This window comes from Rana temporaria, chromosome 8, assembly GCF_905171775.1.
Source record: "Rana temporaria chromosome 8, aRanTem1.1, whole genome shotgun sequence".
NCBI lineage: Eukaryota > Metazoa > Chordata > Amphibia > Anura > Ranidae > Rana > Rana temporaria.
In genome coordinates, this window is record NC_053496.1 from 93,774,053 (window position 1) to 93,796,503 (window position 22,451).

Here is a 22,451-nt window from a genome sequence, read left to right on the forward strand (position 1 = left end):
TTCCAACCAACGTTCTCATTCATTTCTAAACTTGCCACATAATTCCCCAAGTATATTCAAAATCAATAGATTATCATCAGCTGTACTTCCCTGATACATAATTTAAAACTAGGACAAGAATATAATTATCAAGGGAAAGTTGTATAATAACTAAACATTAAACAAGTGTTAAAATTGCAGTATTAAAGGCTGCATATATTTCCATTTACTACATTTGCTTTTAGTTATAGTATTGGGAAACTATTAAATATGTCTCAAGCATGTGTTTTACTGCATTACAGAATAATATAATTGCAGAGCTTCCAGTAAGAGATTGCGGTACATTTAATAATGATCCTATTGAGTATTGAATGCAAGATATTAGCTTTGTGGACAGTTATGAGTTATGACAAATTACCCTTGTGGAGTTAAATATTATAATGAACATTCAGACATGGACCTGCTGTTGCTGCTGTTAAAACTATACTCAAAAAAAGGGAGGTTCTAGCAGTTGTGGGCCCTCATAAAATTGCATGTGGTGGAGAAAAAAATGTAACCATCCAATTGTTATTTAGGGTAAGGGAAGTAGGGGCAAAAATGATGTAACACCTCCTTGGAATATGAAATGACTATATTACAGCCATTGCTGTCCACGCCTCAAAAACACGTGGCTCCTTCTCCAGCTCTACTGTCTCTACATGAGTCAGATCCTGATATGCCTGCCCTAGAATAGGCAGACATGGAAGAGAATGAAGAGGACCCAGGGGCAGTGCTAGAGGTAGCCATGGATAATTTCTTACCTTCAGACTCCTATTGACCAGTCGTTAAAGGTTCAAGAAATATTCTTGCCGATGTTGATATGCTTGCTTTTGCTGTATGAAAAGCCTTGGCATTCTCACACTTGATTCTCCTACAGGTTGTCATGCCCCTTTGGATACAAAGAGACCTGCTAAATCTAAAAATAATTTTCCTATTGAACAAAAAGAACAGAAAATATATGATGAAGTCGATACAGAAAATATTTTCACCCCTCTAAAGATCATTGCCGAACTCCAGTGGCAAGAAATTGTCTGTTCCAGTGGTAGACCCTTCTGGCTTGGTCTTAAACATTTCACTGTACCAACTGAGGATGTTTTCTCTTTCAAAGATTCTGCCAATAGAAATTTTGAAAAGCTGGTTAGCTAAACATGCCTGCAAAAGACACCTCACACACGTGCCCTTTGAAGGACGACGTTGGTTTGGTAAGGGACTCGACAATATCATAAAAGATGTTACAGGAGGGATCAAACAGCAGAAAGTTCCAAAAGCCCCCTTCTCATTTCTTAGGAGCTTCTACCTCCTCAAAGAATCAACCAGGCTTATTCTTCCAAGCCCAAGTTTAGACCTTTTTTCAGTGTAAGACTTTGCTGAGTATGTCCTCCACAAAGCCCTCTTCCCATTTTTTTCCCAATTTTGACTACCTCACTTATCCACTTAATGATAAATATAATAAGGGATTACAACCTTTTGTCTTTATAAGAATCTAGTTAATGCTGTTGTGGCTATTACCAATAAAATGAATAACAAATGATAACTGTGCTAAAAAAAGATCAAATTTATTTATATAGAAAAGAATCGTTCTAATAATCGAATATAACCTAATATAATGAACTACAAAGTAAGTAGTATAACAAAAACAAAGATGTTACAAAATGCTATCCATACATTGAGACAAATTTCAGGACAGAAAAATTACAGAAATGAGGAATAAAAAGTAATACTTTAAGCAGACATATTGATTTTTTTGAAGTCTGGATTCTCTGCCCAATCCTATTTAGGTAAAACACAAATTAAAAAACACCCTTAAAATAATTTTTGATAACCTTGTAAGATGTTGCCACTCTGTCAGTGGAGGGCGCTCTTGGATTGACTATCCAGAACTTAAGATACTGTTAAGCTAGAGGTCATCCTAACAGCCTCCCAAGTGACTCCCTCCTAGCAAGTGTTTTAATCAGAGTATTTACGGAAACATTAGTGTTCAGAGATTACTATGAACCAGGTGGCATAGTGAACAATAGAAATAGACTTTTCCAAGATACTAACTATAGATAAAATACCAGAGCTCGTTTATGATAATGTCCAGTTCCTGGAATTTCTTTGGAACTGAGACTTGTACCCCTAACAAAAGTTCACAATAATGTTTGACAGTAAAAATAATTGTAGGCCTCAATATTTTCATTACACTATTGAAGAGGTGCCCTCACTTTTAAGAGTGGGGATGGGTGGTGCTGGGCAGCCTCTGTTAAAATTTGTATTTCTCTGGGTCCCAGATCTCCCAGAAATGTGAGTTCAATTAGTGGTTTCAGAGAGGTACAAAACAGAGTTCTAAACTCTACCCCCTTGCCACTTTCCTCTATAAAACCAGCCAAAATATTCCAATGGACAGTGTGATTTGAAGAATGCCCTGAACCATCCCTTATCTCATTAGGTAATAGTTCCAGTACTTCCAGAGGACAGGTTTAAAGGCTTGTACAAAACCCAACAGGCCCAAAAGCAAATGGCTTCATATTCCAAATTTTCACATGGAATCTGCAAGGTCAGTGATTGTCTCTCTGAGACTAGGGGAGTACTTGGCATCAGTAGGCATTCAAGATGACTATCTTCACATTTCCAGTTGTTCTCTTCATCAGCGTTTTTTGCCATAGGAAACAATCTCCAGTTTGTTGCACTGCCATTTGGTCTATTCTTTGCTACCAGAGTGTTCACAAAGGTACTTGCACCTCTTCTGGCCCTTCTCAGAACTCATTTACGTCATCTAAATGACCTGCTCTGGAAGGACTCATAACGTTTCCCACTGGCTGCAAACAGCCACAAGACAATTTAGATGTCCCAGGCTTTCAGTTGGGTGATCAACTTTCAAAAGTCTGCTCTCCAACCCTCTCTTCATCTGGATTATCAGGTCCTGATTCTAGATAAAAGCCCTGGCAAAAGTATTTTTTCCATCGAAGAAACTGCTCTCCCTCAAATCTCATGCTCGAGCTTGACAAAGGAGCACGCCCTGAGTTCCATCTACCAGTGTGCATACTCGGAAACGTCATTGCAACCCACCAGTGACGTCATCACGCCTGACGCTGCATTCCAGCCCTCACCATCGGCCTGATCCAAGCCTCGGTTTCATTGCTGTGGTCCCAGAGATCCTGCTGGCTAGGGTTTCTGCCCCACAGGCAGAAGAAATCGGCTGTTCAGAATGCCGCTCTGCAGTGAACGCCACTCCAGTGTGGATGGACTTGCTTCCTTAACCTCCATGTAAGTGGTGTGAGGCGGGATGACTTCACATTGCATCACGGTCCTTGACGTCATCCCGCCTCACGCCACGCTTCAGCACAGACTCGCAGCTTGCGCTCCAGGCCTCGTTCTGACTGCTGCCTGAGACCCAGAAATCATTCACTGGACAGAATACCGGCTCCCCTACACACAGAGACTGCTTCTGGGGCATTGCTGGCACCAGCGGAGAAACACATCACTGGACTCCTACATGCCGTCATAAAGATACCTCAGAGTGAGTGTTTTAATGCTATTGTGAAATTTAAAATTGCACAGTTTTACTCAAGCGGCGCCTGCCTTTTGTGTATAGAGTGAAGGCTGGGGCATAATATAGAACTCCAACTAGTCGAGAAAAATATAGACAGACAGGCCACATAAAGACAGGACTAAACACAGACAGAACAGGTGATGATTGAAAATAGGACAGACAATTGTCAAGCCCAAAAGATCCGTTCCCTAGGTCTCGAGAAAGGGTTGCAGGTTCAATTGATTGTTGAGGCTCAATGGCACAAGAGATCCAAACCTAAAGATCCACAATTTTTCCTTTTGACCTTTGACCTTCATGCCTTACAAACTGCCTCTATTAAATTGAGTGAAGTGTCTCGCCAGAGGTTTTTCTGGATTCTTTTCATTTATTTAACTCATATGTTCACCTAGACGTATTCTTAATTGGCGTTTTGTTTTCCCATTATAGATCTTCTGACAGGGACACGTTACTATATATATATATATATATATATATATATATATATATATATATATATATATATATATATAGTATCTTTGGATGTGGCACAATTAATGAGGCCTCTGACCTGAAAAGTCTGTTTCATTTGTGAGTCATAGAAACTTGCAGTTCTGGATGGTGGCTGTCCCAGTCTTCTGTGGATGCAGGTTTCAGCTGCAAGGTTCTTGCAGCGGCAGTCTGAAGTTAGTTCTGTCAAGCCCTGTTTTTGGGCCTGCTGGCACAGATCTGATTGCCTAGCTTATTGCCCACCCTTCTCATTCATTGCTTGGGGATGACCCAGGGTCTATAAATATTCAGCCCGTGCCTTGTCCTGTACAATTAAGATAAAAAGGAATTTTCAATTTACATGTACATTTTATATCTTGAAATACAGTACAGGACACACTTCTTTCTAATCCTTTTTTACTTTGCATTGCTTGCTACAAAACTGAGGACTTGCAGAGTGGGGTAGTTATAGCTGGGAAGAGCAGGGTTCTCAAAAGCTTGCTAGTATCCAGTCACCTGAAGGTACAGAATAAAATCCAGAGCTATGAATGTTCAGCCTGTGTCTTAGGTATGTATTTTACAGATAAGTGAAAATTCATTTCTTTTTTGTTTGCCTCAGCAGAATTTAATTTCATTGCAATGTGCAACTTCCCTTGCTAACAGTCTAGTTGCCTTCAGTAAATCAAATCCAGTGACTGATGGGACCAACAGAATAATGGGGACTAGGGATCTATTTTTGGCATGCAATAGATTTTTTCATTTAATTGAAGAAAATGTTTACAACTCTCCTGTTCGGCAATGGTCAATTTGCATTTTTTGATTGTATAGCTCAAGGTGGTATTCAAAATAGAATATTTCTTTAGCGCTTTCATTTGGACTGGCCCAGCAGTCAGAGTATATGGAATTCCATTTATTTTTGACATCCATGGGAAAGGCCAGTCAAAAATGTGTCAGAAAATTAATCTTTTCTGTTAATCCAAACCTTTGGCCTGTAAATGTCAGAATTGTGTACATACTGCTTGACATGCGATAAGATGAGAAAATATAAAATACACAGCGGGCCTTTAGTTTACTACAGTACAGTGTATAGTTCAGGGATATTTTTTAAGCTTACTAATAGAACAAAATCTTTTTCGATACCAAAGATGTATTCGAAGGTGACCATGTAAAACAAAGAATCGCCGCTTAAGTAAACTGTATGACATTTAATGTAAATAAGGCATAAAAGCACTTACATCTAGGTAAGTGAAATGAAGCACATCGTGGAGTCCCGTTAGGTTAGTCTCTGCGCTGGCTGAATTGCAGTGGTGGTTCAGTAGCCTTACCTTCTGTGGGTGCCAATCGTCGGCTAGATGTATTGGGCTGGAACAGGAAGAGGGTCTGGAGCACACGTGGACCACAGTTGAATCTGACGTCACCAGATATGTTGCAAGGCATTTCAGAGCGTGCGCTCTGCCGATGGTGATGACAGGCGCGCTCCTTTTTTAGCGCTTGAAAGAAAATATCTATTGGCACACCAAATTGTCACATGCATACACAATTTAATAAATAGTTGGCCTTTGCTGGCTCCTAATAAAGGCAGGCAAAGATGCCTTGATGTATATATGTTCTTTTAAAACTATTTTATTAGATAATTAATGTAGCTCTGGTAGGTGTAATTAAACTTCCTTGAACATATTTTATTCATGGTGCACTACGTGCAAAGTAAATACTACAACCCCTGGCATAAAGTATGGAAACCACTATTGGAAAATGTTTATTCATTTGTTTAATTGTGTAGAAGAACTAATCAAAGACATGCCTCACAAACTATTTTCATGTAAAGCGGAGGTTCACACAAAAAGTGAACCTCTGCTTTTTGGACCCCCCCCCCCTTCCGGTGACACATTTAGCACTTTTCAGGGGGGAGGGGGTGCAGATACCTGTCTGAGACAGGTATTTGCACCACTTCGGGGTCTGATCCCCACAGGGAATCCAGCCTGTGACGTCACTCCGCCCCGCTGTCTTCTGGGAAACACTGTTCCCAGGAGAGAGCGGGGGCCAGTGACGGCATGCGCAGTAGGGAATCGGGCAGTGAAGCCTTCAGGCTTTACTTCCTGAATCCCTCACCAAGGATGGCGGCGGAAGCAGCCGAGGACCGAGCGATTGCTCAGCCTCGGCTGCTGACATCCCAGGAGCGCTGGACAGGTAGTTATCCATTTTTTAAAAGTCAACAGCTGCCGTATTTGTAGCTGCTGACTTAAAAAAAAAATCGTCAGAACCTCCGCTTTAACATTCCAACCTTTTGCAGTTCTAAAACAAACATCTGCATCAGATTACGTCCTGAAAAATGTCATCAGCAGACATCCTGTCAATTGATGAATAAGAAAAGTGTCCAAAATTTCAATATAAACGTGTGTATTGAAGATTTAATGGCTGTCATCTCCCCCGTGCCTTTACCTGACATGCAACCCCATATCATCAATGATTGTGGAAATTTGCATGTGGGTCACCTTAACCATCCCTTGGCATGTGTAAAAATACCCCCCCCCCCCCAATGTCCTAATGTTTATTTTTATTTTTTTAAATAGTCCCTTCCTTTTTATAAACTCTTGCTATTTTGTATTTGATTTATTATTCAATGAAGAGTACAGCCAAAGTTTGTTCATTCTGCACTCTTGTGACCCGACAGCAGGCAGAAGACCACTATCAGCTGACATTACAGAGCCAGTCCAGGCTCTGCAAGATCGTGACCATATGGTGAGGATCCACCCACATGCCTGGACCAGCACTCTGCTTAGCCTTTATCACCCCACCACAGCCCAGCTCTCCTATGAGCAAGGAGAACACAGGGCAAAAAGGTGGTGACTGATATTCATCAGCTGTCTGCTAAGGGCGCTGTGAGAACGGAGTGATCAGCGGTGTTTGATCGATCAGTTCTCAGTGTTTGACTCAGCGGGGGGCCGATGCTGCATCCAGCTAGGTAAGTATGATTCCTAAATACAAATGAAACCCATACTTCTTTTTGAACAAGCAGTATGATCATGATTCTGATCCTGTAAAAAGTATTTCTCAGGGTACATATTGTATAAAAAATAAAACCAAACAATTTCCAAGCTCAACTTACCCACCAGTCTGCAACCAACTGAATTAACCTGTCTAACAGGGGTTTAGTTGCACATATTTGCAAATACATGCGTAAGCTGCACGCCCCACCAAGGCACCCTGTGTACTGCAAATCCGAACTCTAAATTTGGAGAGTCTCCACAGTGGGAGCACATGTATTATAATGGATAGATGAAGGGCAGATGACTGGAGAGAGCCCAACCTGTGAAGACCAGTTATAGGTGGGGTAGTGACCTTTTTTTGTACATATTGTATAACACCATTTAGAAATTTAGAAATGACACTACAGTACATATAGAGGTATTACTAGGTTTACCCATACTTGAACACGTAAATGAAGTGTAGAGATCTCTGAATTTTATTGGAGTATCAAGGTCTTCCCAACAGTGACTGTAAATAATGTAGCAATTATTCTAACCCTTCCCAGCTTTGCCCAAAGTAAATTAATGAATGAAATAAATAAGTTTTTCAGAGTATAACATCAAGTATTGTTTTTAAAACCCATAAGGGTCTGGCATTACATGACTTAAGGGTCTGGTTTACTACAGTATGACTATTTTTACTGTTTATGTAATGGATTTGTTTTTTCTCAGAGATATTGGGCGCTTAAATATAAAAAAATGTTTAGCATAATCATAACCAGCTGCACATTGTCAAGAGTCCGTGCAATGAGTGTGATACGCCTGGAAATTTTAGTAAAACTAATTTAGAACTTTTGTTCTCTCCCTAGTTACAATGCAGCAAGTTGCCAGGACAGTGGCCAAAGTGGAGCTCTCTGACCATGTCTGTGATGTAGTCTTTGCGCTTTTTGACTGTGACGGTGAGTTTTTATGATGATAAATATTATATATTGAGTTTCATTTCCAAGGTTCTTTACTTTTTTACTCTAGGGAAATTTATAATGCACTAACCGCTCTGCGAAGAAATTAAAAAAATCACCTTCAAGACCATTTGATTGTAATATTCTGTGGCTTTCAAAAGATATTTTTATGGAGACCTCTGGCTATTCCTTTAAATGTTGTTTTTCTTTTTAATGTAAAAAATATCAGTAGTTTTCTAACCACGTGTTTTATCTACCATGCTCTAATTTAAAAAAAAAAATATTTAGACAAATTTGATCACCTCTGGGGAGCTACTGACGGGCATTACTGATTGACATCTGAAGGGCGCTGACAGGCATTATTGAGGGGGCACTGATTGGCACTTTGATGGGCACTGACGGGTGTTACTGATGGGGCACAGACTGGCAGCTGATGGACACCTCTCATGAAGGCTGCACTGATAATCAATGTGCTGATTATCAGCGCAGACCCCCCCCCCCTCTGACAGTGAGAGCTGCCAATCGGCTCTCCCTGTCAGCGTGACCCGAGGAAAACCATTGAACGGCACTTCCTGGTTCACGCTGTGATCAGCTGTTATTGGTCACAGCTGTTTCTGTGGTAAGGAGCCTCCATCAGAGGCTCCTTACCACAACCAGAGAGGCAATTTTTAGAGTGACACACAGCACCAACGATCGCCGCACGCAATGGCATGTTATCATGAAAGACGTCATATTATGCCCAGTCAAGATAACAGAATGACGGCCAGGCAGGAAGTGGTTAAACATAAGAGAGAACAAATAAAATGTAACCTCCCTGGTGGTCTGAATATGTCAGTATTTTTGAATGTCAAAGCGGTACATTGTTTTGCATAGAAATTTGGTTTATATTATAGGCCTGTAATTCAGGTAACTCAAATAACGAAGAACTCAAATCTGTCCAAACAAGAGTCTAGTAGACATCCCTGGAATGATAAGGTTTGAAACACAAAATCATAAATTATAATATATTTAATCATTATAAATTATTATAAACAATATTATAGTAATGCATTTTATTCAATAATGTGAACAAACCAAAAACACTGAAATGTGTCCAAACAAGGGTGCAATATTACTAGTCACTGTAATACTAGATATTGCATATTGGTTTAGTAAACATCCCGGGTCTGAAAAAGTTTGAAACCTGGGACTGCACAAAGTCCGACGTCACGCTCCATACAACCTTGCTTCGAGCAACAAACCATGCACATCCTTGTAGGTTCTAACTTTTTCCCGGTTGGTGGGATGTAGTCCATGAAGTGACCAACAGTTGGCCGTTCCAGATTGACAATGCCAACAGCACAATGTCCAGTTCTATTCACAGCCATTAACCACTTAAGCCCCGGACCAAAATACAGGTAAAGGACCAGGCCCCTTTTTGCGATTCGGCACTGCGTCGCTTTAACTGACAATTGCGCGGTCGTGAGACGTGGCTCCCAAACAAAATTGCCATCCTTTTTTTCCCACAAATAGAGCTTTCTTTTGGTGGTATTTGATCACCTCTGCGCTTTTTATTTTTTGCGCTATAAACAAAAATAGAGCGACAATTTTGAAAAAAAATCAATATTTTTTACTTTTTGCTATAACAAATATCCCCCATAAATATATAAAAAAAAAAAAATTTTTCCTCAGTTTAGGCCGTATTCTTCTACATATTTTTGGTAAAATAAATCGCAATAAGCGTTTATCGGTTGGTTTGCGCAAAATGTATAGCGTTTACAAAATAGGGGATAGTTTTATTGCATTTTTATTATTTTTTTTATTTTTTTTTTACTACTAATGGCGGCGATCAGCAATTTTTTTCGTGACTGCGACATTACGGCGGGCACTTCAGACAATTTTGACACATTTTTGGGACCATTGTCATTTTCACAGCAAAAAATGCATTTAAAATGCATTGTTTATTGTGGAAATGACAGTTGCCGTTTTGGAGTTAACCACAGGGGGCGCTGAAGGAGTTATGTTTCACCTAGTGTGTGTTTACAACTGTAGGGAGGTGTGGCTGTAGGAGTGATGTCATCGAATGTGTCTCCCTACAAAGGGGATAACACGATCGATGCAGCCGACACAGTGAAGCACAGGGAAGCCGTGTTTACACGCGCCTCCCCCCGTTCTTCAGCTCCGGGGACCGATTGCGGGACCCCAGCGGCGATCGGGTCCGCTGGTCCCGGAGCTTCGGACCGGTTTGCGGGAGCGCGTCCGCGAACCACGGCTGGGTACATGTGCAGGACTTACCTGTACGTACATCTGCCCAGCCGTGCCATTCTGTTGACGTATATATGCAGGAGGTGGTCCTTAAGTGGTTAATAGTGTTTGGTTAACCAATTAACGACTGCCCACTGTATATATACGTCGGTTTTTTAAGGATGGATATCTCGGTAACGGCAGCAGCTGCTGCCACATGCGTCTTAAAGAGACATTTAAGTCTAAATATGAGATCTGAGGTTTTTTTGACCCCAGATCTCATATTTAAGAGGACCTGTCATGCTTTTTTCTATTACAGGGGATGTTTACATTCCTTGTAATAGGAATAAAAGTGATAATTTTTTTTTTATTTCAGTGTAAAAAATGATAAAATAAATTAAAAATAAATAAGAAAAAACTATTTTTTTAAAGGGCCCCGTCCCCACGAGCTCGCGCGCAGAAGCGAACGCATACGCGAGTAGTGCCTGCATATAAAAACAGTGTTCAAACCACACAGGTGAGGCATCGCCGCGATCGTTAGAGCGAGAGCAATAATTATAGCCCTAGACAACCTCTGTAGCTCAAAAAATGCAACCTATAGAGTTTTTTAAACGTCGCCTATCGAGATTTTTAAGGGTAAAAGTTTGACGCCATGCCACGAGCGGGCGCAATTTTTAAGCGTGACATGTTGGGTATCATTTTACTCGGCGTAACATTATCTTTCACAATATATAAAAAAATTGGGCCAAATTTATTGTTGTCTTATTTTTTTATTAAAAAATAGTTTTTTTCCAAAAAAAAAGTGCGCTTGTAAGACCGCTGCGCAAATACGGTGTGACAAAAAGTATTGCAATGACCGCCATTTTATTCTCTAGGGTGTTAGAAAAAAATATATATAATGTTTGGTCTTGTAAACACCAAATCTGAAAAACACTTTACGTCCTTAAGTGGTTAACAAAGATACGTTTGGCAACTTTCCAAATGAAGTCAGAATGAATCACGAGCTTGTCAATTTTTTTTTTTTTTTGCAGAATGTAGGCATTCCACAAGCATTGCTCAAGAAAATGCCTGAAGGTCATCTTGTAGTACTTATTTTGCTGTTTCTCATTGCTTGGTCGGCTCTGTCGACACCTCCTGTGGTGTTATTGTAGTCTATCACTACTTGTGGCTTCATGATTTCTTTTCCAACCTTTCGTGCGTACCAACAGTGGAGGTATTATGAACTGTACTCATTAGATGCACATATTTCTTGTCACGCCATCGCAGTGCCATCATTTTGCCTTTTTTCCAGGCAACCATTTTTCCAGTCTTCAGATTTTTATTGTCTAACATTTGCAGCAAAATGGCACCAGTTACCCCTAACCGTTCCATAGACATCTGTTTTGTTTTGCAGAAGAAACTCATAAAGTTCAGGAGAAGTATTAAAGTTGTCGGTTGTTGCGCAATAGCCTTGATTTAGCAATGGCTCATTGAGTGAAAGAACTGAAGATTTTGCCATTCCATAGTTGCTGTATTTTGGATTTATTTTTCTAATTTTACTTCACCGACTCAGGCCGCGTACACACGGTCGGTCCAACCCGATGAAAACGGCCTGAAGTCCAGTTTCATCGGGCCAAACCGACCGTGTGTACGGCCCATCGGTCCGTTGTCCTTCGGTCAAAAATTTTAGAACTTGCTTTAAAATCGAACCGATGGACCGCTGCCCGATAAGTCCAAACCGATGGTTAGTACACAAAAGCATTGGTTCAAAACCCGCGCATGCTCAGAATCAAGTCGACGCATGCTTGGAAACATTGAACTTCGTTTTTTTCAGCACGTCGTGTGTTTTACGTCACCACGTTCTGACCCGATCGATTTTTGAACTAATGGTGTGTACGCACATCAGACCATCAGGCCACTTCAGCGGTGAACCGATGAAAACGGTCCGTCATTTTTACATTTTAGTATGGGGTGCCTCGAGATTGTCCATAATTTTAAAGGGTGCATTGACTGAAAAAAGGTTGAGAAACACTGATCTAGCCATTACAATTTGGCCCTCGTCAAAGTCGCTCAAATCTTTAAGCTTACCCTTTTTTTTCTGCTTTCAACGCATCAACTTCAGGGACATCATGTTCACTTCCTGTCTAATATATCCCACCCATTTACACATGCCATTGTAACTAGAAAATCAATATTTCTTACTTTAAAGGATTTATAAAGGAAACATTTTTTTTGCCTAAAATTAATGTCTGCAAGGTAGACAGACAGAATAGTGTAATGATTCTGTTAAAAAAACAAGTAAATACCTATTAAATTCCTTCATCTATATCACCTCCGGCGTTCTAGTTTCTGTTCTCTTTCACTTCCTGGTTTGCGTCTCTCGTTCATGTAAGAACTACATTTCCCAGTATGCATTGTGGCACGCCCAGTAATTCACACCTCCTTGAGGTGTCTAACACGTAGAGAGGGTCCTGGGAACTACAGATGTAGTTCCCAGCAGGGGGCGAACACGTCAATGACCACCGCAGTAAAGCCTCCCTTCACGGTGGTGAGTAACAATCAGACAAGCAGGAAGTGAACAGAAAAGAAATAGAGCAACTTCTGAGCAAAAACGAACAATGAGGAAGTGAAAAGAGGAATGTCTGCAGGTAAAGGATGCTTATTATGAAAAAAAAAAAATCCTTTACAACCCCTTTAACTGACAGTGGTCATAGTGTTATGGCTAATCACTGCACATTCATTGAAAATGCTAATTTTCCTTTTATTTCAATTATTCAATTATTCTGTTAAAAGAAAGATTGTCTGCAAAGACGGTGACACTTTAATGAAGCTAATTCGATTTTAAACAGCATGGTATTTATATCCATTTTCCCAATTCATACTATTTTGGTAGTTCATTGCAAATAGATACCTCCTGCACTTTGGTCAAATGATCTTTAATTGACGAGAGAAAAATGATACACTCTGTATCTGGTCTTTGACATTAATCTGCATAATAAGATGCTAGATGTTGGCAACTTTTATGCAAGTCACATATGATTAATGTGTTCAAAGCTACTCAATTACTTTTTTATTTTCTTTTTAACAAAAGTAATGTCCCTTCTATGTCAGATCAGTACAATAATTATAGATGCAAGAATGTGTAAAATCATGTACACAATTTTTTTAGGATGCAAGTGGACAATTAGATGATCCATGATCCAAGCAAAAACATTTATTTTGTTTCTAAAAGCAGAGCTGTTTAGGACTTCAAGCATTAATTGCTTTAATTTATGGCTGTTGGGAAGGTTGATCATGTGTAGAATAGCTGATTACATGTCGGTACTATTAGTGTACATGTTTTGCAAAACGTCTTTTTTTTTTTTTAGAGCTTAGCATGGTGCGTTTTTTTTTTTTTTTTCATGCTTTTCAGTGTGTGTAGCATGTTTCTGAAAAGCAAGGCAAAGTGTGTGTTTTCTGTGCAGTTTACCATGCATTTGGAAACACACAGATGTGAATGGAGCCTCATTGTTCTTATGTAAACAAACCAATTTCACTTTCAGGCCCCAGTCACACTTGGCATAGTGGGGGGTGCACATGTTTGGCTCGTTTTTCCCATAATACACATAGGATAGTCCATTAATTTTAAATGGCTGAAAAAGTAGCTCATGGGACATTTTAGCAAGTTGCGTGATGCACGTTTTTTTACTGTGCATTTACTGCGTTTGTCACTATTTTTTTCCATGTGTTTGCTTCTGTGTTTGGTGTGCCGTTAACAATTCATGGCACAGAAAGTGTAACTAGTTATTTTAGGAGTATAAAGGTGGCCATACACTGTGCAATCTGATTGTACATTCTCTGTAAAATCTCCTTTTAGATTTAGCAAATCTATATACTAGGCAGACACTCCATCTATCCAGTCACTCCGTATCCAATCTGATTGTGCAATCAGATTGTATAGTGGATTGTGAGCTTTACAGAACCCAGGACATACTTCTGTTTTTAATTTAACCGCACTATCCACAGTGGCTGTTCTCTGATCACGCACCTCCTGCACACTCTGCCAAATTAACGATTAGAATGATCTTCACTGATGGTGGATGGTAGTGATGTGCTGGAGGGTAGATGATGCAGGATTTTTGCAAATAAGATCAGCTGGTAAACTCCTTTCTGTGTCAAGCCCCAAAGTCTGTTCAGGAAGTAATGGAGAAATGTTTTATACAGCCAGCTGGACCTGGAGGTAAGGGGTGTGTAAGATAAATAGAAAGCTTTTTCACAGTCTGCAAAAGTACACTAATGGTATATTGGTGGGATTTAGAAAAAAAGTGAACTTATCCTTTAACCGCTTGCCGACTGCCCAACACACTTATACGTCGGCAGAATGGCACGGGCAGGCAAATCAACGTACAGGTTGAATCCTTGACCGTGCCCGCGGGACCCACGGACTCTATGTCCACCGGTGTCCCGCGGACGTGTCATGGAGAGGCAGAATGGGGAAAGCCTGGTGTAAACAAGGCATTTCCCTGTTCTGCCTAGTGACAGGACACTGATCTACTGCTCCCTGTAATCGGGAGCAGTGATCAGTTTCGTGTCACTGATAGCCCAGCACCCTCACAGCTAGAATCACTCCTTAGGACACACTTAACCCCTTCCTCGTCCCCTACTGGTTAACCCCTTCACTGCCAGTGTCATTTACACAGTAATCAGTGCATTTTTATAGCACTGGTCACTGTATAAATGACAATGGTCCCAAAATGGCATCAACAGTGTCCGCTGTGTCCACCATGTCCATCATAATGTCAGTCAAGATAAAAATTGCAGATCGCCGCCATAACTAGTAAAATAAATAATAATAAAAATGCCATAAAACTACCACCTATTTTGTAGATGCTATAACTTTTGCGCAAAGCAATCAATATACGATTATTGCAATTTTTTTACCAAAAATATGTAGAAGAATACAGATTGGCCTAAACTGAGAAAAATCTTTTTTTTTTTTTTTTTTTATATATATATATATATGTATATATATTTTTGGGGGATATTTGTTATAGCAAAAAGTAAAAAATATAGCTTTTTTTTTTCAAAACGGTCGCTCTTTTTCTGTTTATAGCGCATAAAATAACCACAGAGGTGATCAAATTCCACCAAAAGAAAGTTCTATACGTCGGCACTTTGAAGAGGATTATCTTTGTTATGGCATCAGCTAGCTACCTTCCCTTATCCTCTTCTTCAGTGAGGGGTTCGGTTTCAGATAAAAGTGGTCTCTGCGGCAGATTCGCCACAAGATCACTTTTATCGGCGATAGAGGGCCCCTCCAACTGCTCTCCAGTGCCCTCTGCCGCTTATCGGATCCGTCGGTGGAGGTGATCAGGTTATCTACCTGGCTTGGTATGGAAGACCCCCCGAGAGCGGAGAAGACCCCCCGAGAGCGGAGGAGACCCCCCGGAGAGCAGAAGACCCCCCGGAGAGCGGAAGAAGAAGCCCCCCTGCTAAAAGAGCTAAAGAAGACAGGGGGGGCCCCCCGGAGCAGAATAAATTATTTTAAAAACCCTGTCGTGTGTTTATTAACTTTAACACTTTGCCTCCAGGTGAATGGGTAGGGGTTCACTTAAGAAGAGGGGCCGTTATCTGGGGGCCCCCTTATTTGAGGGGGCTCCCAGATTCCGATAAGCCCCCCGCTCGCAGACCCCGACAACCAACGGCCAGGGTTGTCGGGAAGAGGCCCTGTCCTTATCAACATGGGGACAGTGCGCCCCCCTGCCCCAGAGCACCCAACCCCCCCATGTTGAGGGCATGTGGCCTGGTACGGCTCAGGAGGGGGGGGCGGGTAGCGTGCTTTGGATACGAGTTTGGTATGGATTGTAGGGGGACCCCCCTACGTCGGTTTTTCGGCATAGGGGGGGTCTCCTTACAACCCCTACCAGACCTAAGGGCCTGGTATGCTCCTGGGGGGGGAACCCATGTCAGTTTTTTATTTCAAAATTGGCGTGGAGTTCTCCCTCTCAGGAATGCATACCAAATACCGCAGCTAGAATTGGCGGGAATCCAAGTCGGATCTCCCGTCGCTTCTATGACGCGCTCGCTGGAATGTGCTTTGTCTATTCCAGCGAGTGCGAGATGTCGGCACCATGTCAACGAGAATCAGCGCGATGCTGTCGTGCTAGAAACACAATATCGCGGTCACCTACTGTAAATGTTTTAAAAGGGACACTGCCCTGACGGGTCAGTATTTGGCGCATTATAAATCCATTAAATCAATCAATCAAAAGGCACATTTTATTTTATTTTCTTTGTAGTCACCATGTAAAGAAGATCTGATGTTTACCTTTTCAAATATGCTAAAAACATTGTCAACAGTTTTCATGGAGTGTACTTATTTTTTCACATAACATCACCATAGTAGAATTGTCTCTAATCAGGGTCCACAGTCTATAGAAGGACAAGGGCAATTAGTAGTCCAGCAGTGGTTCTCAAACTCTCTAGTGCCGTGACCCCGTGATAACATTTTCCAAGTTGTGGGGACCCCCAACAGTAAAATGATTTTCGTAGCATGGGTTGTCAGCAACCAAAGCAAGACAAGTAATGTGCGCTCCTAACAGACATTTAGAGGTCCCTGAGTCCCTTCCACTTGTACAGTATTAAAACCCCTTATGGTACATTTTAGGATGTACCACTCTTTCTTTGTTCTTTTATCTCTCTCTATACTAATTTCTTGGTCCCCCTCCCTCCGCCCATCCCTCGCTAGCCATCTTTCTTGTTCTTTCTCTCTTTTTCTTTGTTCCTCCTTCTCTTTTCCTCTCCCTTCGATGTATTCTCTATTTTTATTCCTTCTCTTTCTCCTTGGTGGAGGGAATGGGAGGAGTGGCAATGCTGGTGGGGGGGTGGGATCAGTGGCAGTGCTGGGGGGAGTTCTGATCAGCCAACTTAGGTGCTCTTGATCAAGATCATCTGCTGATCTGAGAACTGTAGTGGGGACTTTTAATGACAACTATAGTCGGCTGCTTTCACACTGAGACACTTTGCAGCGCTATTGCGTTAAAAATAGTGCCTGCAATGCACCCTGAAAGAGCCGCACCTTTCTATCCAGTGTGAAAGCCTGAAGGATTTCACACTGGAGCGTTGCACTGGCGGAAAGCTAAAAAACGTCCTGCCAGCCGCATCTTTGAGGCGCGGTAGGAGCGGTAAAAATACCGCTCCTATAGCGCCCCTTCCCATTGAAAAAAATGGGTCGCGCCTCCAAACCGCCCGTAAAGTGTTTTTTGTGGGCGTTTTTAACCCTTTTTCGGCCGCTAACAGGGGGTTAAAACCGCAACGCTAGCGTCTGAAAATTGCAGCAAACACAACAGTAAAACACTGCTAAAAATAGCGGTGCTTTACCGCCAGCGCAACCAGCACCTCAGTGTGAAAGTAGTGTTACTCACTGTGTCTCTGACTTTGTAAAGTGTCTTGTAGCAGTGACACCAATGCCTAAATCAGGAGATTGGGTCTCCTCCAGCCCCTGCCACTTCATATTCCTCACCAGTCAGCTGACCTCTAGTCTCTGCCCCCCAGCCATGCTGTGATCTAAATGGGCGGCAGCGGGCTCCAGGAACAGCCCAGCTGGGTCGTCACAGGCTCCATGGACACCCCTGCTGGGCAGCTGCAAAAATGCTGGGAGAACAGCACAGGCTTCAGGAACAGCCCAGGATTTGATGACCCCTGGCAAATAATCATTCGATTTGAGAACCACTGTAGTAGAGGGAATGTGAATCCCTCTTATCCAACACTTTCCATCGGGAAACCCGTTGCATTAAACTCTGATGGTATCTCTAATGTGTTTTTTTTTTTCCCTCTGGCGTCTTTTTTTTATCAGAATACAATCACAGAAATGCCTAGCCTAGCTCAACTCTTCTGATGAATTGATAATATTTAAGTCACTATAATTTGATTTCTAAAGATAGTCAAGTGAGGCACAAGAATTATTGAGAACATAAAAGGATCACAGAGCAAAAAAATCAATGAAAGGATATCATAATTTGCATAAAGAGACTAATGTGATTGTTTTGCTTAACAATAAAAATAAATCTGCTTGTATGTATACTTTCCTTATGTAAATATTTCAAATGCTTACCAGGACTGTGGATGTACTAAATGTCTCAGCATTGTGGTAGCTGGTAGGCGTTTTGGGACATGTAGCATGAGTTTGTTGGTTGAATTCTGCAGGCAAACAGTTTTTGAGGCAATGGTTATATAATAAAAGATGAACTGGCAGAATATAGCCTTGTTTAACATAAAAATTATCTCTTTCTGATATTTTGTGGCAGGGAACGGAGAATTGAGCAATAAAGAGTTTATTGCTATCATGAAGCAGCGATTGATGAGAGGACTGGAAAAGCCAAAAGATATGGGATTCCATCGCCTTGTAAGAGCTATGTGGAAGTGTGCCCAGGAGACAGCTTGGGACTTCACTTTACCTAAAGCGTAAGAAGAAAAGAACCTCACTGGGATTCTGAAGACAATACAGACTCTGCAATCTGAGAATGTAAAGGGGCTTGGTCCTTGAACAAAAAGTTTTAAAATGCTTGAATTATCGGCTTTGTCAGATGCTATGGCTCAGCTTGACCGCACCACACATCCACCACATTTTGCATATATTTCATAAAAAAAAAAAAACGCAAAATGCAATACAATTACATTAATAAGCACCATTTATAAATTACTGTTATCCTTACTATATCCATAAACACTGTGTGATGCTTGTTAAGACATTAGCCATCTTTTGAATGATCTTTCATGCTCTTGACATACTTTCCTTTTTGCATAAGGTATGATATTTCATAATGTGAAACTTGTCCCTTCAGTCACAATTAACAACTGAAGTGGGCCTAAATCCTACTTGTTGTTCACATATCATTCAGCTTCGATGTGTCTTTTTTAACTTCTGTTTTAAAGTCGTTCTTAACTCATGCAGACAGACATTCATGTTGAGCCAAACCAGTAGCACCAAACCTATTGATACGGCTGCTTACATATACATCTGAAGCACATACAGAACATTTTTACAGATAAAATATGCTTATGACAGTCGGGTTTATCTGTACATTCAGTCCTGAAGGTGCTGCCTAACTGGACTGAACTGGAGGGAGGATGCTTGAAATGGGAAGAGGTTTGAGGTTTCCGGTACAACCCCTATAAATGCTTTGTGTGCTGATGTGTTGATCTTCACTTATTGAATTATATGTCTTTGGGTATGTCTTAGTTTGTTTATTTTCATTTTATACCTCCTAGTGACTATTAAAAAAAAATACAATTATACAGTCACCAAAGAGTGGCAACATATTTTATATATTTCTTTCTAGAATCTACAGAATATAGTTTGTGTAAAATGATCCTGTCCCTGAAGAGTAACAAGTTCACTAGTCATCAGATTATTTTATTTTTACACTCTCAATAATAATGTCAGCCTCAAGGTCCCATCGGTGCTATCCCACCAATACAGTGTTCCAGCCTTAGGTGAAAACTATAAACAGTGCACACACATTTATTGACTGCTATCATTGGCATAGCTTTAATATTTCAATTCATTTCAAGTAGCAGATACATGTACTGCTAGTTAATTCACACCAAAAAAACACTAACAAAAAAGGGGCAGAACTGATTATAGTTAACTTTATGTAAAAGTTTAACAGAACTATTCCCACTGAACATGACATAAATGTGCATGGAATTTGTCTAACAACTATTAAATAATTATGGTACTATTAGGGAACCATGCATTGTTTAGCCATATATTTGAACTGAACATTGGAAGTGCCATTAAGGGAATTTAGATTTGATTTGGTAAGAAGGGATATAAGGTTATGCAATTGTAAATAAGCAATAAAATATGTTTTGTTGAAATAAGTCTGTGACTAATGATGGGTAGTGTATTGTCATTTTAATGTGTGAATCATTTCAATTATTTAGATTGTATGATTATGTTTTAGTCTGTAATGAAAAAAAGCAGTGGGACGTTGTGGGACTTATATGAAACGTATGTGAATGCATCTCCGTCCCTGATTCAGTAGAAATGGAGAAGAAATAAATGGGACTTTTATATGAGGTATGTATTGCAACAGAAAAGCAGTTGGTGTAAAAACACAATATTTATTGCTAAGTAATGATTACATAACATAATAGGAAATGCATTCATAGGTTTGTGTCCATATTTACAACATATAACACACATTGTATGTAAAACTGGCAACAACAAAATGATACATTGTGTTTATATATGACCACTGAATCAAGATAATACATTGTAGGATAGATACAATATATATATATATATATATATATATATATATATATTGTAATTATAGATAGATATAGATATACGGAATCCTAGATGACACGGACCACCTCAGAAACAGTATAAAAATTAAATTAAATCTGTAGGTATATAAAACTGGTTGAACCCTCCAATGAAGATGAGATGCTTAAAATAATCCCTACGCGTTTCATGGATTTATTCCACTCTTTAGGGAAAATGCATTAAAAATATATATGAGCTAAATATAAAGTGGTGAAATTGCAACAAAAGTGTCACTCAAGGCGTCTGTCACAGGAGCCGAGGTACTGGGACCCAAGGAGTGGAAAAGGAGCATAAATCGAACCTCCAGAGGTGATGTGTAAAGGATCCAATACTTAAATAAGAAGCCATGATCTAGATGAGTGTGTGCACAGTGTATGATGACTGGCATCATCTAGATAATAGCTTCTTTAAGTATTGGAGTTTATACACATCACCTCTGGACATTTCTTTCCTGTGGAGGTTTGATTTATGCTCCTGTTCTACTCCTTGGGTCCCAGTACCTCAGTTCCCGTGACATACGCATTGTTGCAATTTCACCACTTCATATTTAGCTCATATATATTTTTAATGCATTTTCCCCTGAAGAGTGTAATAAATCCTTGAAACGCGTAGAAATTATTTTATGCATCTCATCTTCATTGGAGGGTTCAACCATATATATATATATATATATATATATATATAATTTATTTTTTTTATACTGTTTGTGGTGGTCCGTGTGATCTAGGATGGCTGTTTTATTTATATATATATATATATATATACTACAATGTATTATCTTGATTTAGCGGTCATATAATATATGTACAATGTATCAATTTCTTGTTGCCAGTTTTACATACAATGTGTGTTACATTTTGTCAATATAGACACAGACCTGTGAATGAATTTTCTAATATGTTATGTGATATTTACTAAGCAATATTGTGGGGGTTTTTTTTGTGGTTTTTTTTTTACTGCTTTTCTGTTGCCATACATAACTTATATAACGTCTCATTTATTTCTTCTTCATTAGCCTACAGGCTAATGAAGAAGAAATAAATGAGACGTTATATAAGTTATGTATGGCAAGTTATGTATGGCAACAGAAAAGCTATTACCATAAGTGTCTAAACATCACATAATGTTCGATGATTCATTACAATGAATCATCGAACATTATGTGATGTTTAGACACTTATGGCAATAGCTTGGATTTATTTTTGCTGGACTGAATACAGTAACCTGAAATCTGGTTGCCCAACTGAAACATGTATGTACCACAATAACTGATTAAAGGGTATCTAAAGTAGTAATATTTTAGTTTTGGATAGTATGATGGGAGGTTAGAACCCCTGCCAGGTTTTATTGATGTTTATGTCCCCTTTTTATTTCCTCTAGTGATGTCACAGGACTAAAAATTATGAGAAATCCAAAATTTGTTTTGTCACCAGAAAAAGAATAGACATAAAATCTTTCAAAGGAGACAATAGTTCAGTTGACTGCTGTCTAAAAGATTTCTCTCACTTTGGAGGCTAAAGTTACATAGTTGGTAAAGTTAAATAAAGACAGATTCATCCAGTTCAACCTATATACTGTGTATTTGTATGCGTGTGCAAATGGCACTACACATGCAATACACCTGTATATTGTGTTCACTAAACCATCTACATTCCTGATACCACAACTTACTGTGGAAGAGAGTGAAACATCTTACTGCTGTAACTGTAAAGAACTGTTTACACAGATTAACATTAAACCGCTTCTTGTCCAACTTCATTATGTGGTGGCAGCTTTAAAAAAGATGTTTCATTAAACAATTTGTTTCCATTTTGTAATCGTAATTCATAACTGAAACCCTCCATTCCCCTTATTAATTATATTGCCTCTCATTTCACGTCGTGTCCCCAGGACACAAAGTGAAGGGGGAAAAAAACTGACAGCAGTTTTACCAATGTATAATTTAACTAAAATGAGAAAAAATGGCTTTAGATCTACTTGGAATATTTAAAAAG

At 39.9% G+C, this 22,451-nt stretch overlaps 1 protein-coding gene across 5 annotated transcripts in view; it reads left to right on the plus strand.

Annotated features, from left to right (window-relative positions):
- MICU1 (mitochondrial calcium uptake 1) overlaps nt 1-20,006 on the plus strand; it is a 297,161-nt gene extending 277,155 nt beyond the window's left edge. For all 5 annotated transcript variants that reach the window (XM_040362305.1, XM_040362304.1, XM_040362306.1 and 2 more), the window contains 2 exons: nt 7,851-7,940; nt 18,428-20,006. In XM_040362305.1, the coding sequence (XP_040218239.1) occupies nt 7,851-7,940; nt 18,428-18,588 (251 nt within the window). In that variant the 3' untranslated portion in view covers nt 18,589-20,006. The remainder of the gene's footprint in view (nt 1-7,850; nt 7,941-18,427) is intronic.
- The last annotated feature ends 2,445 nt before the right edge of the window (nt 20,007-22,451 follow it).